Raw genomic sequence first — 21,218 nt, 5'->3', positions numbered from 1 at the left:
CTATTTGCCCAACGGATGGAAAGGTGAATGGCTCTCCTGATAACGACCAGAGTTAGAGAAGAAAAAATGGTATGCATGTTTACTGTAGTCATCCAGAAAAAATGTGAGGCAAGTAACTTCAAAAATAAAAACTATAAATTCTTGAACCTTTTTTTTAATCTTTGTCAGAGTGTATTATGATGTGAAGCTGAAAGGAATTGCTTACGTAGAAATCTTTCTGACTAACCACAAAGCAATAAAGTTACCGTCTGATTTAGTGAGGAGCATAAAAAAAATTGGGCAAAGTAATCCTGTGGAGATTTATTGTTAATACAACAACTCAGCCTAGCTAGCAGCACTATATATGGTGGGTATTATAGCTGATCTTTCAGGACTAAAATGGCTTCCTAGCATTTCAGAAAACATTGAAGAATACTCCCTGCACATATTATTTTACTTCTCAGGAATAATAAAAAACAAAACAAACAAAAAAATATATCTTTTTTAAACACTGCAGAAAAGTCAGCTTGAGTAACTTTACAAACACTTGTTTATCAGAACATCTGAACGCTTAATGCAGCTGGTAGTATTGGAGTGACGGTTGCCATAGGTGTGCACTTATTTTTCTTTAGACTTTTGTGTTGAGTGATATGAATGTGTAAAAACTTGATTCTGAGACAATAACTGAAGCCTCAATGACATCTGTCACCAGTGTCATACAGAGCATGTACTCTCTTCAAGCATATTCTTTGCTTCCCCAAAATCCAGATGAGAAACTACATAACAGAGTATACTTGCTAACCTGTCTAAACCAAATAATTCTTAAAAATGTTCACTGTGATGTCAAAATATTTACTACAGGTCTGTTTGTTTCCAAAATTAATAATAATTATCTTCTCTAAGTATGTTCATCACTGGTATATTTATGTGCTGTTTGTTTTCTGTTGTTTTTGTTTGTTTGGTTTTTTGCTTTTTACAAAACATTTCATTATAAACTAACTTCAAATACATTAGTTTTGCTTTGATTAAAACGAATACCCGAAGGGCAACGTATGCTTTCTTTCATCCTATTGATACCTGATTCTTGAATTACCAGTGAACTATGAAACTAAAGAATGAAAAGAATTACTGAAACGTTGAGATTTATGTTCAGACAAGAGAAAATAAACTTTTTAAAAAAAAACAAAACAATTTTTAACTAACATCCAGGTACATGTGCAAAAATTAGCTGGGGACTTCAGTAATATAGAACAAATGCCATTATTTATTTTCATTTGCCATTTACATTTTCATTCAGAATATAAAGTGCCATTTTACATTCTTGATTTCATGGTTTTAGCTGCATCTTGTAGGGCTTTCACTTTAACAATCCATTATCACTTAGGTATAACTGAACCAGGGAACTTTTTTTTTTTTTAGGGGGGTTTGGGGAGAAGGGAGGAGCATATAATTAAATGCTTTGTATTCTTAAGTGTTTACATTACTTTAAAATAGAATGATTAATATGCAAGCAAAAACAATGCCAAATATGCAGAATGACAACTCCATTTTGCAGATATGGACTGTAGCTTATTGCCTCAAAGCTCATAGATCAGTATTATATACTTTAAAGCTTTACCATCAGCTGAAGCCAGAGAGTGCCAGCTGTTCTTGCAAGGGGTGGGACTGCTTTCCCACCACCTCCAGAAATATGTGCGTGTTCTACCCCCACTCCCTCACCCCCACCCCAAACCAAACAGAACCTGGTAGAAACCTAACTCCCTCCCAAAATAGGACAATGCTAGTTTTCAGTATCAAGGTACTGATCTGGTTCATTACGTGGCAGCACAACTGCTAGTGCCAGACCACGGGACTGTTTGGGGAAGGCTGGGAAGGGAGAAACAGCAGCCATATGAAAATGCAGTATCACTGACTGAACAGGCTTTGCTTCTATTCACACTTTTCTCTTTAGACAAAGATCTGAGAAGACGGACAAAACAGACTGGCATTTGCTGGTGAGATACCTCAGTTTGAACTGAGAAACCATGTTAGGCTTTGGTTTGGAGATGAAGAGAAGCCATATGGTTTACCTTTACAGAAGTTTTCTTGAAAGTGTTTCAGACATTTAAGGCATATAACTGTAGTGAAAGAGAAAGAGAGAATACTAACCAAAAACCAAAGCAAAATCTTTGGACATGTATACAAGTTTAACATGGGAAGACCAACTCGTACTTAATTTTCCTAATCTGTTTCTTGTATCCCAAGACTAGGCATTGTCATAAAATCACAGAATGGTTTAGTCAGGAAGGAACTCTTAAAAGATCATCTTGACCAGTTCCCCTGCCAAGGGCAGGGAAATCTTCCACTAGATCAGATTGCTTAAAGCCCCATCCAACCTGACTTTGAACACTTTCAATAACAGGACATCACAGCTTCTCAGGGCGACTAGTTCCAGTGTCTCACCATTTCTTCTTTATATCTAATATAAATCTACTCTCTTCCAGTTTAAAACCATTGTCCCCTTTCCTGTCACTATAGTCCTTGTAAAAAGCTTTTTTCCGTCTTTCTTCTAAGCCCCCTCTATATATTGAAAGGCCATTAACCTTCTGTTCATTCCTTTAGCTATTCTGATATTTGATATCAGTTCTTCATAGAATACTAATTGTAATCCCTCACCTCCCAAAAATGTATTTGATATTACAGAGCAGAGAAAAACAAAGATATTCAAAGTGATATACATATTTCATATACCATTTTGCAGATAGTGTGTAAAGGCTACCTTACCCTTGCTGCATTGCACTACACATTCTGATTCCTTAGCCACTGTCTTGTGGACTATTATAGATTAATATTTTGTAAGTATTATAATTTTTAACTAATATTAAAAGAAGCAATGCTGTTGTGAAATACCTTACCAACTAGTATGCCTTGTACTTCACCGTGGCTGAAAAAGTGACTTCAGACAATCACTAAAGGATGGGTTTAACTGGATCTAATTGTGCAGTTCAAATGTATAGAGTGAGTTCTACACAAAGCATTCCAACAGTCTTTTGAAGCCAGCCAGACAGGAAATGTTTCCAGAATCCAAAATCATGCTCCAAATTGTAAGTAGTCAAGGCTCAAAACTTCTTCTATTTCTTCCTCAAGAAATAAGTTAATTGGATGGGGATGCAGACTAAGTAAATTCATAGTCTTTGCCTGTCCAAGGCTTTGAAAAAGCACGTTCTGGGAACGGCATCATTTGAAAATTAAGTGTCAATGTCATTTACTAGACAGACAAATAACTAGTCAGAGAAGGTGGCATTATATTTGACATTACACAACAACTCCAAGCCAATCCCTGCTATAGCCATCATTTTATAACACCTTCAGCCAAACACTAAAAGGATAGCAAAAAGCATGAACAGAAGTGGTGATGGAAATAAGAATTTACTCACTCACATAAGCTTTCAAAACCAGCTATTCTTTAAATTAAAGATACTAGAAACAGATAACCTGCCTCATTCTGGTCATATATCTGGGCAACATCTTCAACACAATTCTGCAAGACAGTGCTTGTCATGTTTGCCTCAAGTCATCCCTGGCAAACAAACACATGATCTCTGCTGCTGTGTGACAGTGATGAACTCTAAAATAGAGCTGTGCTCCCCCAAGAGATCTGGCTAATGTTGTGCATCAAGGGAACTGACAGATGAAAATAACATTTCCTTCAAACAGCTATCAACACAGCAGTCATACTGGCAAAGCCAAGGAGCAAGTGACGAGCAAAGTCCCACAAGTAAGGTGTCTTCACAGAAGCTTTCTCCTCTCATATTTTTCACCTACCCTAACAAAGGTTAGCAATATTGCATTAAAACATATGGGAACACCACCATTTTGGTGTGCATAGCATCTGATAGGCTGAGTGTAAAATATGGACTCTGTTCAGACACAGAGCTTAGAATGGAACGTCCACACTAGCTGTTTAGCTCAGATAAGCAAGTGCTTATGAGGTGAATCTCCCAACTGCTCCCAGTTAGTATGCTTTGGTTCCCATCACGAATGAATCAGAATTAGAATGAATTGGAATTAGAGCTCACAAACAGTATTCTTTTCAGGAAAAAAACTAAACCAATAGAATATGCTTAGAAACACACCCAATTCATTTTAGCTGGTAATGGACATTCAGACCATGATGCAGAATAGAGATAGCCTAAAGTAAGTATTTAAGAAGAGATTGGACTGTGCACTTAGTCACATGGTCTGAACTTTTGGGTAGACCTGTGCGGTGTCAAGAGTTGGACTTGATGATCCTTAAGGGTCCCTTCCAACTCAGGATATTCTATGATTCTATGATTCTATGAGTGGGACACTATCAGTGCTTAAGGAAATGAAAACTGATGAACTGTGGTCTCTTTATAGAGAAAGCAACTATATAGCTTACTCAGTGATTCTTGCTGCAGTACCAGATCTTATGAGGCTCTTAGGAGAGTTAACTACTTTGTTTTTATTTAGAAATATATGCCTAGAAAGGATTTCCTGGACACTGAAGTATTCCCCCACAATCTCAGACAATGAAGATATACTTATTAAATTCAACAGTTACCACCAGAGCATTAACTCTGTGTCCACCCACCCTGAGTTCATTGATGTCTACGACTCACATAAAATATTCCTGCACCATTGAAATAAACATGTAAAAAGTGTCTAGTCAGAAAATCAAAATCCATATAAATATGCTCCTGGCATAAACATCTTAGCAATACCAAGGATATTGCCAATGTCCTACAGCAGGGTATTTGTTAATGAAAGTACGTATGAAAGATGTATGTAGAAATTGGAAACAGATGGGCTGACCACCTCACCTCAAACTTCCAATTGTTTTCCCTGTGTATTTGCCAATTTTCTTTAAAGATACTCTACTACTCTTCCACATCGCTGAAATCATTGAACCAAATGAGGATTTCAGATAGCATGAATACAAGGAATATATTTGCCCTGGAAATTCAACCATTTCTGTTTTGCAACCTCCCTTTTCTGTACTTCTTGAAAAAGCATAGCTAGTCAACAGAAGGAGCTTCTTTATAAGAGAAGAATTATTTTCTGTCCTGTGAAACACTGCACTCACTGGACCTGAGTTAATTTTGTTGCACTTGAACCCATCAGTCTTAAGGCCAAATCCACAGACCCTATGCAGCCAGCAAAGATGCAGAACACATTCTCTCTGTGTATGCGAGCACTTCACAGATGAAACAACTTAGTGTGCTACATGGCTGTACTGCACAATAAAGTAAATATATATATATCTACTCTGCCAAACTCAGCTCTGCAGTTGCAATAACTTGAGTAGCTCAACTTCTCAATTTTAACCTCCATTTAAATTTGTCTGAATGACTCCTATATAAATCTACACTCATATTTTGATCTCTATCCACTTTCTGGATAAATAGCACTATAACAATAATTTCAGACGTACAGCTATGAATTATGTTCCAGAATATTCTTGTGAAATAGATAAGATTGTCAAAAGAAGTCTGGAAAACTGAAGGGTTAAGAGCAAATTAGCAAAGAAGCTGAGAACAAAACAGTCTTAAATTTCAACATGTATTTTTATAATATAAATGGAGTACAATTCAAAGGTACCTTAGTAAATTAGAAGCCTGGCCTCCATTACATATGAAAGCATTTTTATAAATACTATGTTACACCTCAGCTGTTGGGAGGAAGCAAATAAACAACTGCATTTTTCCCAAGCTAACTGAAAATATTTTTACTCCTTCTAAAGTTGAACTGTATGAAGTAAATATTTTTATTAATTATTCTTAACTAGTATACACCATTTTTTACATGGCTGTACTGCATAATAAAGTAAAAATATATACATGCAGCCACCCCCAAAGGTCAAGCATTATATAAGTGAAAAAATTGTAATTATTTTCCTGATTTTTTCATGAAATTAAGATTTGCTGAAAGCATTTCATGTGCTATCATAATTACTAGTAATAACATACAAACTAATGCATTCCTGCAATTTACAGTCCATTACTTGTAGGTTTGTCATTTGTTATTTCTATGCTACCAAAAGAAGTCAAGCATTTTTGTACTTAAAGCAAGAATTTATCAACACAAACATAGCAATTACTAAATCTCACATAAGGCAAAAATAAAGAACAGAATTCCTTTTAAGCGAAGTCTCAAAGATATCTGGTGACCTTCAACCATTCACAATGGCTACTATCCATGACATTAGCTGGAAGGGAAATTTCATATTTTACTGACTACTCTAATAAAGCTTACAGTGCTGTTTGTACAAAAGATCCAAACAAGAAAATAAAAACTCCTAATATTCCTCAAAACCCCAAACACTCATTTCTTAAGGAAAATTCCAAAAGCCAAGTAAACTACAACATACTACATTTTGCAGAGCAAAGCTGTTGCTCTGTTCATGTAAGATGGTGAGTAAGCATGCCTTCCTAACTCTATGCATGCTCTTCACATCATTTAGAGTTAGTCAGATAGTACCAGTAGCACAGGGTCATATCCCACCCCTCTGACATACCCATACTCTGACACGTTCTCTCACATTTCAGCCAGTGCAATTGAATGGGTTTAAGAGAAGGGATAAGCATTAGTCCTGTGAAAGGCCCCACCAAGCTTTCTTGAAACAATAAGCAAGAGAACATGGGGGAGAGGGGAAAGGAGAAACAGACAACAGGCATGAGCCTTGTCTCACTTAAAAACCATGCAAAACCAAAACAACATTCCCACATCCACCCATCAAAACAAACCCACACAATATGGTGCAGTATTCTCAGATCACTGGCGAAAAACTGGCATACAAAGAAGCCTTTTAAATACATTGGAACAATCTGTACTTTTTCCTCAGTGGAGTCACCAGCCCTGCAGTAGCTAGTTTTGAGTATACAATAATAAATAAATAAATAAATAAAAGTTTTAGGAACCGCACACCTTTTGTTTGTTTGTTTGTTTTTAAATTTATTATAACAAGCTAGATACTGACACAACGGGGGAAAAAAAAAAAAAAAAGTAAAAAAAAAAAAAGTAAAGTTCTAGTAAGATCACTAGAGTGCTAATTCAGTCCTAATGTGCTCAAGAGCTACTTATATATAATGGTAGAATATCTGTGTTGGAAGGGACACACAAGGATCATTGAGTCCAATTCCTAGGTCACCAAAAGACCACCCAAAAAATAATAATAATACTACGTGTCTGAGAGCATTGTCCAAATACTTCTTGAACTCTGTCAGGCTCGGTGCCATGACCACTGCCTTGGGGAGCCTGTTCCAGTTCCTGACTATATCCAGCCTGAACCTCCCATGTCACAGCTTGAAGCCATTCCCTTGGGTCCTATCACATTAATAGATCAGAACCAACAAGAGGCACAATTCCCATTGTACAGGCTTACCAAACTCTGAAATTTTAAAAGACATTTTAAAAATAGCTTGATAATGCACAGGAACTTAAACTTCTCTAAAAGAGTTCAGCTCTGTTGATTGAAACAGAAACACACTAAATATTTTTGCAGATAAAAGGCCAAGGACACAGATGTAGGATTTTTTTGTTGTCATTATTATTATTTTTGGCAATACAAATAATAACTCCAAAGCCAAAATGCAAATAATTCTTCCAAGATTCAAAGGCTTTTCCAGGTGTGAAGCAGTAAAGAGACTTCCACGTACTTCATTGTCACAAAGTACTTAAAAAAAATTTCACCATCAGATATCATTTGGGTGATAGTTTGTTTCAATGTAATAATCAGCAAAAACTAGAAATCAAGTATTATACTCTTCATTAAGCCTTGCTGAAGTTCTGAGTTCTGGACTAAGTTAAGATTATGATCTCTTAAAACAAAATTTTACATATGCATGACTGCTGATGGCTCCATGCAATACCTTTGGCTTCACTCTTTCTATCAAGCTATGCTTTATTCAAGCCTTTCTAGTGATATTGCTCTCTTTAACTAAAGGTGAATGAGAAAGAAGGGAGATAAGGATAGGCAGGTTCCAAGTAAAGCTGATAAAATACTAACAGTAGACCAAAACAGAAAACCAATCTTATTGAAGAGATCTGAGAGGAAGGGGGAACTGGGAACTGGAATCAGAGAAAGCACCTCCCCTTTTTTCTAAACAGCTGGAAAACTGAGTATGTTTCCTCTGTCTGTGGCTGGCCTATATTTGTCTGCAACTTGAATGAGACCAGAGAAGACTAAGGGCTAAAAACAAACAAACAAACAGATTACTTTGTTATCTAGTTAATTGAATGCCAAAATGGTCAAGTTTAATAACATGATGAATAGCTTCGGTACCAGGTAATTGTTCTTTATTTATCATTGCATAATGAAAATAAAATGATTTACCATCAGCTCTCGTATTCACTTTTTTACATTCCTGGAATTTATATAGCATTTCTATAAGCATCAGATAAATTCATTCTGTCTGGCTACAGCTGTCAAGCACAGTTTTAGTAACAAAAGGCAATTTATTTAAAGACTACTTTAGCCAAACACCTCCTTTTACTCTCCAGGCTGTCTCTCAAAATAATCCACTACCTGAGCATGTATCACTAACATAGCTGAAATACTGTTGCAGTGAATAAAACTATATTATTGATACAATAAACAATATTAGTCTAAACATAAACTTTTATTAATGAGTACATGGAACACTCTCTTAATTGACTTTACAGAGCCAAACCAGAAGCTATGCTTGGAAAAAAAGGCTATATTTAATATAATGTTAAATGTGATTTCATAAAAACATATGAAAATTATTTTTAATTTGGTACACAATATTAAAATGAACAGGTCTGTCAGCATTACCCATAAAAATGACAAAAAAAAAATTACAAGAGAAGCCAAGAAAGTGTTCATTATATAAAAGCCACACAAAGCAAATAGGAAAATGATCCAGGTGAGATATTGTGCAAGAAAGAAAGCCTTTATAAAAACAAACAGAAGCCATCTACCTGTTGGAGGTCCAATGTAATGGTCACGTAATGATATTCAATTCCATTCTGGATACTAGGGCTTTGCCACCAAGTGTTCTTGCCATCAATTGCGTTTGTTATTGGATGTCGTTCTGTTAGAGTAACAGAAATATATAAATGTATTTAAGAGTAATTCAGATATATAAATGGGTTTAGATCTAAATTCTAGATTAAAATGCAACTACAGAACTAACAAGGTAGCACATTAAAAGAAAAAGCAGGAAATATTTTTTTTTCTTTTGCTCTTGGAGCAGTCTCAGGCTTATCATTACTAGAATATTCATCTAATATTAGCCCCAGAAATTTGGTTAGCATTGCAAAGAGGTTACTTTTAGTACCTAAATAAATACAACTGGAGGCTCTCCTGAGTCTACAGAAAATGTAGGCATCTAAATCAGATGGTGTGAACACTTCCTGCAATCTTTCAAAGTTTTAAGTACTGCAAAGTCATTAAATGTTGCAATAGAAACAACAAATCAGAATCCCAAGGTCTGGCGTGCAGGGAAAGCAGAGATCACAGTAATTCTGGTACTTGCATTCCTAAGCATATGGCAATAATTCAGCAAATAATTCAGAAATTGTTACAGAGAAGATGATTCATGAATAATTACAGAATATATTTCTCAACAGGAAAATTGTCTGACTCACAAACACATGTACAAAGATAGCTCATTTTTAACATATAAACCATTAATATCTAAGTCCAAGATGCATTATTTTTCATGCCCATGTTTACTCTGTTGCAGTGTCACAAATAAATCCAAAATAATTGGGATAAAACAATATTTACAGAATTAAATTATTGTTAGAATTCAAGATATTATAATCTAATGAAATTTAATTACATGGTATTTTAATGTTACTTAGACTGAGAAAAATAATACTCAACTTTCTAGGTTACTTTTTATGGCCAGTTCATGACTGTCTCCTGTATGAACTTGAGAATACCAAAATCTCAATTTTAAAAGATATGAGGTTCTATCTGATGCATTTTGAAGTCCCTAATTACCTAGAGCAAGTCTGTACATTATGGTGAAAATAACACAAAGGTAATTCAAATATAGCAGGTTTCTTCTATGTGCATTCTGTCAGCAAGAACATAATGAGGTCAGAGAAATCGAACCCCTCTCATTATGGATAGATTTCTAGACTGGCATATTCTGGATATAAAACTAGAATATGTTTCATTACTAGCTCATCCTAGTATTCCAAATAATTAATTCATGAACTGATTAATTTCCTTGTTATTCTAATTATTATTTAAATAAACCAGTAAGATAGACAGTCTTTGTCTCTGTTTTCTTGCTACATCAACCACCTGTGGAGGACAGGAGTACTAGCTCATTAAGGAAAGCCAGAATGTCTGAACATATTTAAAGATACAATTAAAGGGCTTTGTGGGAGTAAGAGAAGGTATAAGCCTGCAAAATTGAAAATGTGAAAATTTTAATTTAAAAATCAAATTATTCAGTGGCATTACTGAGCACCAACATCTGCCAGTTAGGATATACACTACAAGTGGCATTGTTAGCAGCATTATCTTTCTATTGAAGAGAAAAAAAAAAAAAAAAATAACACCCAAGCCTTACATGTTGTCAATTCTCAGATCTCTGATCATCTTCACAAACTTTGGCTTTAAATGAGTGCTAGCAAAAAATCATTTGTAAATCAAACTCAGAGCTCTTCAGTGATTGTGTCAGAAACTGTCTAATTGGAAATTTTGATGCAAGTCTCTTCAGGTGAAACTGGTATAAACATAAATCATGAGAAGGACAGTTGGGAGATGAATCGACAGTTAATTGTAATCACCATTATGAAAGTTTAATCATAATTAATTTGAAAAATGATTAATTGTTGGCATTTTTTTACCTTTTTAAAAGGACGGGAAAATTATACAGTATTTGCAAAATGGACTGGATTGCAAATGCCGTTCAAGGACCAGTCTCTCTAATGGATTACAAGGATGGGGGGAACGTACAGACTGAACCCATCAAACTCTCTTCTTTAATTTGGGCTCACATGTGATGAACCAGGGAATCTGCGTTCATTTCCTACTACAGTAATTAAGGGGAGGCACTCCAAACTCACACATTCTAGGCATTTAAACTCTGGTTACATTACGTGGTTCTCCCATTAATGAGCTAACTTTGTTTAAATAAAGCACTTCCTTCTGCCAAATAAACATTTAAAAACCTTAAAAAGAGATGAGGTTGGCAACAAAAGGCTAGTCATTCTGAAGCTAAACAGTCTCACAAATTTAGAAAAAGGATAGGAGAGAGGGAAAATGTGGATACATATCATTCAGATGAGGTGTTTAAATACATAAATGGCAACAATGAAGAAGGCTGTATAAACATATATGCATCTATAGGTGGAACACGGAGACAAAGCAATACAGCTCCCTTTTATTTATTTATTTATTTATTTATTGGAGTTAAACAAAGTTGATAAAAAAATGATAATTGTATGATGTACACGAATGTCTAAATGCTCTTCTGTAAAGAAAGGACAGAATATATCACACAGTGTTTCTGGCAGTCTAAACGCAGCCAAAAAAAAAAAAAAAATTAATCTTCTGAATGAGACCCACTACAATAATGTAAAATCATTTCAATGCTTACATTGCTACAATACAAATGTATGATCTTTCCTGAGAAGACAGCATTTACTACAATTAAAGAAGCCATCAAAACTTGAAAAATGACCTTGGGGGAAAAAAGTAGGTTGCAACTGTGTTCAGACAATTGAAGTAATCTATAATGGGGCAATTATAATTTGCTTTGTAAATACAAGATAGGGAGCAAGTGGCTAGGTAGTCATTTAGTGAGAAAGCATCTGGGGATTACAATGGCCAACTAGCTAAATATCTCTCAGTGGAATCACACAACCTAAAAGGGGAAATACCTTAATTAGATGTGTAAACAACAACATAATCTGCTTATTCTGAAGGAAACCTGAATCTCTCTGCAGTACTGGTAAGAGCTCAGATGAATTTTAATACAGATGAAAACCTCTACAGAAAACTGAGAACTGCGGTTTATATAGAGTTCTAGATAATGCAACCTATATGGAGAAAGACAGAAAAGGAATAGATTAGTGTAAAAACTGGACAGAGCAATAATAGCAACCCTCAAGTAAGTAAAAAGACTTCTGCAAAGAAAATGGAAGTAATCCATTCCTTGTGTTGGCTGAGGTTAGGAAAAACATGATATACTTGAATTTCTGCAGGAAAGATGCAGATTAGCTATTAGGAAAAGACTGTGTAATTGGTAAAATAATTCTAGGAAGGGTGGCCCAGGAAGGAAGTTTCTAAGGAGAGGCTTCTTTCTGGAAAGCTATACCACAGGTTGCTCATCCTGTGTAGAGTTAGCAAGTTAGAAGATAATTATTATTTTTTTTTTCCTGTGGCTTTAACCCCATGCTTAAGTATGCTTTGTCATAAGGTATAAATATGTCTAATCTAAGTTTTAGAGGTAAACAACTGGAAAAAAAAAAAGAAAAGAGAGATTGTCTTCAGGAAACTTCATGCTTCTGTATGCCTCTACTAACACCGCATCTATTCGATTAAAAGCTGTATCAAGAGTCTCTACATCCTCTACCGTCTGCAGTGTCAATATGTCCAGAAATATTTGACCAGGTTATTTTTATTAATGTCTTTCATTGCAAGCTTATATGAAATTAAACTTGTACAATTAAGACAGAAATTCTCTTATTTTTGATCTTCCAAATTATTCATAACTGGTAAGAAACGCACATCTCTGAACCTGATGATAGTGAGTTATTTGTGAAAATTGATTTTGCTTGCTGGCAGTCTTAAGAAAAACAACGTTTGTGCAGATCAATTTTAATATTAAAACTTAAGCAATTAAACCAATCAGTTTCATTGTCTAATCTTCTTTTTGCTGGCTCATTCAAATTAAATTAACTTCAAACTAATAAAAAAAAAATAAAAATGGATTAGTGTCCTGGTTTTGGCTAGGGCAGAGTTAATTTTCCTCCTAGTAGCTGGTATGGTGCTGTATCTTGGATTTAGGATGAGAATAATGTTGATAATATGTTTTAATTGTTGCAGAGCAGTGTTTCCACTAAGTCAAGGACTTTTCAGCTTCTCATGCTGGGCAGGCTGGAGGTGCACAAAGAACTGGGAGAGGTCAGAACGAGGACAGCTGACCCAAACTTGCCAGAGGGGTATTCCATATCATATGGAGTCATGCTGAGCAATTAATATGGGGTGGCTGCCCAGGGTGGGGGATACTGGCTGTTTGGGGATAGGCTGGACATCGCTCAGCAGGTGGTGAGCAATTGCACTGTGTATCACTTGTTTTATACACGTTATTATTAGCAGTACTATTATCATTATTATTTTCCTTTCTTTTCTGTCCTAATAAACTGTCTTTATCTCAACCCACAAGCTTTTACTCCTTTCCAATTCTCTCCCCCCTCCCACTGGGGCGGGGAGCAAATGTGTGGTGCTTAGGTGCCAGCCAGATTAAACAGCAACAGTTAGTTAGCCCTAAACTGAAATTTCAGATGTTGTTTGGCTGGCTGAAATGTTCAAATTCTGTATGTAAGTATACAGGAAAGAGTAATCTGTTTTTCATTCATGGTCAACTTATATGAAGAGAAGCCAACAACAGCTGTAGATACTTAGTTTTCCTAAATCTGAACCTCGCTTCTCTCTCCACTTACTCTCTCAATTAAAGCTTCAGTTAGCTAAGTATATGTAACAGATACAGATTTTGAAATACTAAAGGAAGAGATGGGTAACTTAATTTAATAAAGGAAGAGGTAGACATTTCATAGTAATCAGGCCACTGACATACATCTTTGTCTGCTGAGTATCTACAACCACTAGGAAAAAAATCATTTTAAAGGAACAAAATGAAAATGGTGCACGTACGATGTTGAACCCTGCTCCTTTGATCACAAATACGGCACTGAGGGTTCCTTGCAGGCTGTCCAGGAACATGTTCAACAAGTTTGCAGTACATTTCCCGACCCTTTTCTCCACAGGTAGCATTGGTGGTGATGAGAGCATTAGTAGCCAGGTTCAGCACTGCAGGAAACAATCCTGGAAACAAAATAAAATAAAATCATAAACAAAAGTAACAGAGGCAAAAGCAAGGTGAATTTAGCAATACAATCACAAATGAACATAACATCTGTTATGGCATCTAAGCAAAAGGCTTTATTTTCAACAACTATAGAAGTAATGAAACACAGAAAAGCACCACCGACTTTGGCTTTGAATCCAGAATTTAGAATAAAGCCATTATACTGGTGATTTCCTCCTCATTCCCTTCTAAAATTCAAATTGGTACCCTCTGGTTATATCTTGAGGAGCAGAATATCAGAGGAGAAAATACGGTATGGAAACGTAAAAAGGATCATCAAATTGTTTTTTTTCATAACCAAACCATTATTTTGACTGCCTACCCAATTGGGCTTTGAATCATTGTACGCAAATACCCATGAAAACTCCCTATTACTCTTCCTTTCTGCTTGCATCTCCAAGGAGAAGCTTTTCCCTCACAGACTGCATCATTTGTGTTACACTATCTTACTGTTCTGCTTAGGACCTCACAGTCACCCTTGCCATTAGAGAAACTGAGTAATTCATGCAGCAACATGAACAACATCTGCCATGCATGGTTTGCTTCCTCTTCCCCTTTCCTCAAGAAGAAGATAATGTATACAGTATTATATCTTCTACGACAGCGCTGTTGTTATTTTCCTCAGGTGCTCTTGCTGTGTGATATATTATAATTCTCATTCACCACAGCACTTAAACACATGTCTGACTGCTCTGCTGAACTGAGTTTCATGTAGCAGTAAGCTATAAAAAATATAACCCATATGAAGAACCATCGTTAAGGTGGCTTACACTCCCTCCCAATAAATACTGATCAAAATCTTTGAGCCATGATAAAATCGATCTATGGAGACAAACTGATGTGATGGGTTGAATGTATATGTTCACATGAAAATCAATGTTTTGTATCCTTAAAAGCATAATTTGTCATGGCTGGAGGTTAAACCAAAACAACAACAAAATTCTAAGGTATGGATTGAGATCATCTTCAGAATTATATGGCGGCAATTTTCACTGGCCCCAAATGCACTCTTCTGTAATTCATTCAGTTTATAACCCTATTGTATTATTATTATAGCTTTAAAATAAGTCTTTAATCAAAACTGAATTTGCAATTATTGTACATTGATAAAGATTCCTTTAAAAAGACTTTCTTTTTCCTCTATAGAGAACACTATTCAAGTGATTCCTTTCAGTCCTTTAACTCCAGTCTCCTGTCTGCAATTAACCTGTGTGCCATTTAATTACCAAGCTTGGGTGGTCACGGTACAGCTGTCCTCTGACACCGTGAGTTAGTGACTCTCACGCTCGCTTTAGAACCATATTAAACACCCCACTTGTTCAAGGCAACCAATTAGCTACTAACCTGTGTAATTTGTATAGTCAATCAGTAGTTGAGATTTTATTGATTTTGTAGCTTTCTTCTGTACAGATTACAGCCCATTTTCGTCACATTTGAGAATCTATACAGTTGTTCTTATATTTTTATTCAATGCAATCAGTGATATTTGCTGTATTCCTCAATGGGGGCACATGGTAAAAAACGGTGTAAGCATTAGCAGAGTAGATGAATTGTTAATAGCTGTGGAGCCTCCTATGTTGACTTACAGTCTCATTATTCTCTTTTTAGACTGTGTAAAGTTAATAGTGTAAAAGACAGTAATCATTTAGTCTTAAGACATAATCTGGCATTTCGTTTGGAGCAGAGTAGCTTATTTCCTCAAAAGGGAGCCTGCTAAAAGGACTCGATACTACGTGAAATGAATTGCAGTACATAAAATCAGGAAAAATATTGCTTCAAAAAATAGTGTAACAAATGAAACAGAACATGCAAAAATCCTCCAGAATCACAAAATTATAAAAATATACACATTGTGTGTCTATACACAAATGATATCAATATTATAAATTTTAACTCAAATTTTAATTTGAGACATAGGTAAATATAGAGTACTTAAGAAGCTCATTGGTTAGAATAAAAATTCACTCTCAGGTAGCCTCTTTTATGTGCAGTGTAATTTAGTGCAAAAGTACCATACATCCTTGTCCATAATCAGTGCAAACACAGGCACCTAAATGAGCACTGAAGAGACTGTGTTGAGTGTGCAGTGTTCCACTTCCTGCAGGCTCACAGGAATGGATCTGGCAAGCAGGGAGCAGGAGGTGCACAAAGTCTTCCCACCCCTTAGCCAGTGCTTATGGTTTGGTATTGATGGCACCATAATTTTAACAAGTTAAAAATTACAATTAACAACTACCTATTTGAACTTTTTTCAAATAGTCTGTGCTTCAAAGAAGCGTTAAGAGCATTCATGTTCAGGCCTACAGCTTTCCTTGAGGGAGCTGAAGGGAAATTTTCTGCTTCAGGTTGATGTTTTGGAATGGGAGAAATAATTCATTTTCCCTTGAGTGGTAGGTGGAATTCACATTCACTTCCCTTTAAACTTGCATTTCCTACCATGAGATGCCATACATCAAATCTCAGATCACATTTACGTAATTATTAGCTGTTGTAAAATGGCCACGTTTACCTAAAGGGGGCATTCCTCTGACACACTTTATTTTTTGAATTGCAAATTATAGATTTGGCAATTTCCAATAAACATCACACACAGTAGGATTTATTTATTGATTCTTTAGAGAAAATACCAATCCACTTTAATGACTGATCTAGTTATAGTACCTATCCGGTACAGGAATGTAAGACCCTTGTGACTCCCTTACTACACAGCTCAGGATGAAGTCACATGAGCTTACTCAGAAGAGGCAGAAGCAAAACTAGAACTGGGACAACAACAAAATTCTACTCTACCCATTAGGAAAGGATTGTGTCACCTATCAGTTGCTTCCTGTATCATTTTCCTTCTCTGCCAGTCCATAAATTTTCTTAGATGTTCAGAGGAATTCACGCTATAGCTGTGGCTGAAGCAAATGCTTTCTGCCAGTCAGAGAAGTGATGCTAAGCTCTGCACTAATTCTGGGACAGTGCTTTGCAGAGCCCAAAATAAGGCTCTGCTTTTAAATAACATTTGATGGGCAAGCCTGATGGAATGGAGGAAGCAATGCTTTTCATATTGCTTTCTAGTAGTTAATATAACACTTTTTTGCAAAACATTCATGAGATTCTAGTAACACAGAAGATGAGAGCATTTGTTGTCCTGAATCCTTTAATTAGGCCACTTGAATTTGGAATAAAAAATGTGAATGTTCATGATGCTAATATATACTATCTTTTTTAGAATTCACATTTATCCAACCATAACCATAGTAAGTGAAAGTAGTCAAGAGAGCTCACAACAACCCACTTTAATTTTTAGACAGTTTTGCCTTATTTTTTGTGATGACAATCACACAGAAGAAATATTTTAAAAGTGGTGTACTACCTTTGTGCATCTTAAAAGTCAATTGCTCACTAAATTATAAATTTTATTTAGTTGTCAATATTACCTTGAATTCTACAGCCATCCTGCTATGAAATACTTGCAAAGCATGATCTACTATAATTACAGAAAGATCTCCTTCCTTTATTGCCAAAAACATTTAGTAATCACTTGCTCCAGTGCAAAGACTGGGTAAAATAAATCTGAGTCAGAAGCACATTATCTCTATTTTGTGTAGCTCAAGTGCAAGCAGAGAAATTCCACTCCTTTCAACTGCTAGCTACATCAATCTTCCCTCCTTTGTGTTACTGGAAAAAAAAAAAAAAAAAAAAATCACATCATTTCTACCTTTAAATACCAAAATTCTAGCAATTGCAACAATCGCAAGAAAAGAGAGAGAAAAGGTTGGTTTGTAATTAGACTTTGGCTTTAACAGATTGGGCTCAATTTCTGTTTTTCAACAGATGTCTGTTTCATGAAGAGAAGCACAGTCTCAGATTCCAACTGATGAAATAGGTATGGCCATCTTTCTGTCTTTCTGCTTTACACCTAGGTCTGTGAGCCTGCAACATATTCCACTGAGCTTCTATGGATAGAAGACTGATAGACAGCTTGTTTAGTGTTGACAGATGATTAATCTATAAAAGGAAAATAACACAAAAACTAAACAAGGTCTCTAAAATAGTGTACCATGCAAGGGTAATCAAAAAAGTTTGCAACTAAAAAAGAAACCTGCTCAACTCTTACAGAATTACTGATGTCTAGCACATGATGCCAACAGAAACACTTTTAGGATAAAAATAAATTTAAAAAAAGGTAAACTGAACAGCAGTAAATCAGCAGTAATAGGTAGGTGATTTTCACCTACAAACTCCAATGAAATCAACTTCTGCCTTGCCACTGTACTACTTAAATAGGGCTTGGTACCAAAGCACTAACTAATAATGTCAGTTTTTTAAAAGCTTCCTGGATCAAAGCAGATCTGAATATCTGTTTTAAAGACAAAAATAGTGGATGCCTGGATTAGTATGATACATTGAGTCTAGTGGTAATTAATTTATTTTTAACAGAAACCTCACAGTCCATCCTTTATCAATACCAGAGCTCTTTGTAGAAATTGGCAAGCATAAATGTACCTGTATGAGTGATGCACCAAATTCAACATATTTAGATTAAATTCATTTTGACAAGATTCTGCAAAGGCCATTAAAGGAACTAAGCTATCATGACATATGAGGACAACTCAAGAGATAATTATATAAACAAAAACAAACAAAAAAAAAGAAAATGTGAAATAACACTGGAAAACTACAGTGATCTTTGCCTGTTCCGTTCAATAGTTAAACAAGTAATTTTAAGAAGAAGATTAAAAAGTAATTTTAATTAAAAAGTAATTAAAAAAGTAATTTTAAAAGTAAAAAAAAAAAAGTAATTTTAAAAAGAAGATAATAAGGTGACAGTTTATTTATGATAGAAGTTTTCACAATAATCAAACTAAGGACAAACTACAAAGAGTTGCAGAAAAAAATCACAGTATGGTCTGTCTAGGCAATAAAATAGCAGATGAAAGTGAGGAATGGAAATTAATACACTGGGGTAAAATATGATAGGCTCTGCACCAGCTATTACCACCCCTGAAAGAGTTATTATGGATATTTCAATGAAAATATTAGCTGAAGGAATAGAAAAAAGTCATTACATTATTGCATGAATCCATCTATAACAACAACTCAGTAACTGTACAAAATTTCTCAAGTGTCATCTCCAAAACGATATGGCAGAATTAAAAGGTAAAGAAAGGTATGATGAGATCACAGGTGTGACCTGTAGATTGACTTCTGAACATGGTAATACATAGTCTGCAAGCCTTCTGCTGGGAAAAGATCTTTATGGGAGATATATAAAATTATATAGCTATATATAGAATCATAAATGGGTTTAGCATGGAAGTGAACAGTGTAAGTTTAGTTAGTAGTACCACAGGGTAAGTTTAGTTAGTAGAAGCAAGAGTGGGTTAAAAAACAATTGGAATGATACATAGCACAAGGTTCCTCTGGGACTGCTAAACCTGAAGGGCTTGGTATGCAACTGTCAGCTCTAAAAATCCCTAAATCATTGGCTATTGCAGGTTTTTACCCACAGAGGCATCACTGTACTCATATTTTCTTTCATTTTTTTCCTAAGCAACTTTTCCTAAACCTTTCCAGCTTCCAAGACTGAACAGAGTCAATGTTGCTGTTCCAATATGTACCTGTAGCTGTTTCTTATTAAGGGTTGTGGCACATATAGCCCCACATCAAGGTCCACTCAAATTGGAATGTAAAGTGTAACCTTGGTTTTGCTAATGAAACCATAATATTTTTGCCAATATTCATTTTTTACACAAACCACAATCCTCTATACTATTTCCCATTATTACCTTACATTCATAGAGGTCTCATTAATAGCTACTTATCCTACCACTTCTCAGGACATTCTCTGAGACTGTTGATTTCCTTGAAATTTTCTGCAGAACAGTATTATTCATTGTCTTACGTTTTCCTGATCCCACAACATACAGGAAAACAAGAGCCCAGTTTCACGTGTTCTTTTATGTACTTTTCACATTCCTCACCAACGTCCATGCTCATACAAGTTCAATGAGTATCAGTGGAATAAAAACCACCAAAAAACCACCAGGCGGGGGGCCTGGCACCCCGCCTTATTTTGTCATGCCTTATTACTTACCTACTTCTTTGCCAAACTGTCGGATTTTCCACATGCTTTATTGCAGTAGTTGAGATCAGCAGAAGCACACAAGATACACAAGTAGCAGGAACAAGACATTTTCATAAAGCCTGTCAGCTTTTGAATTCAATCTCACTCTCACCCTCACTCTCCTCCCAGATAGATTGACCCCAATTTGATTGACCTCTAGAGCACGCTGCAAGACCTAGTTGATTTCCCTTGCTGAGAGGGGATGGAAGGATTCTAGTGGGAAATCAAATATATTAACTATATCTCCAGCTGCTGAACAGTGATTACAGGTTCATTATGAAGTGGGGATAGTCACTGGAATAACCTACTTTTAAAATGTGTCAAGAAGCAGCTACAGCAAAGGAGAGGTACTGAAACTAGATGTAAATGTAAACGAAATAATTGCTTTGTACGTCAATTTTCCTACCATTTACCACTTCTGACATAATTTTATTTTCTTCCCTTCACATAACCCATGGAGAATTGAAAATCCCATTTGAATCTCATCAGCATCTTGTGTCTACAGAACATCTGGTGGGATACATTTTACTAGAAGGACACTGTGGCAATAGAATGAAAGCAAGAATCACCAAGGAAATATAACCCAGATTATAACCTTTGTTAGGCTTATGCTACTGCATAGTGACAGCCATCCTGAGTGTCAAAAAGAAACCATCAATTATTAACAGTAGATAGCAGATAAGACACCTCTTTTATATATTTATATATATATTATATATATTATATGTCTATTATATATATGTATATATATTTATAGACACCTCTAAATGGAGATGACAGAAGAAACTGCTTGAGTGGGGGAGACTGAGAAAGAGAAGAAAATTGGAAGAAGACAGACCATTGCAATTACACACTGAAATAAGGGTCTACAGCCTTTCTTCTTGACAGATAATGGTTGATGTGAAATTTTGCATTCAGTATTATTTAATATCTAGATTGTGGTTACTCAGTGGTAGGATCAGTGCTCCACTTTACTGAGAGAAAAATTAATATAAATAATAGTGTGTGGACACATAAGCAAAATGCTAAGTTGAAAAAAAAAATCA

At 35.5% G+C, this 21,218-nt stretch overlaps 1 protein-coding gene across 2 annotated transcripts in view; it reads right to left on the bottom strand.

Moving 5' to 3' along the window:
- LAMA2 (laminin subunit alpha 2) overlaps window positions 1-21,218 on the bottom strand; it is a 388,723-nt gene that overhangs the window by 277,804 nt on the left and 89,701 nt on the right. For both annotated transcript variants that reach the window (XM_084284185.1, XM_084284186.1), the window contains exons 2-3: window positions 13,844-14,014; window positions 8,923-9,035 (exon numbers count right to left, since the gene is read on the bottom strand). In XM_084284185.1, the coding sequence (XP_084140311.1) occupies window positions 8,923-9,035; window positions 13,844-14,014 (284 nt within the window). The remainder of the gene's footprint in view (window positions 1-8,922; window positions 9,036-13,843; window positions 14,015-21,218) is intronic.

This window comes from Netta rufina, assembly GCF_964035555.1.
Source record: "Netta rufina genome assembly, chromosome: 3".
Taxonomy (NCBI): Eukaryota; Metazoa; Chordata; class Aves; order Anseriformes; family Anatidae; genus Netta; species Netta rufina.
Note: the sequence above shows the minus strand (reverse complement) of the source record. Positions and strands in the feature narration are given on the sequence as shown.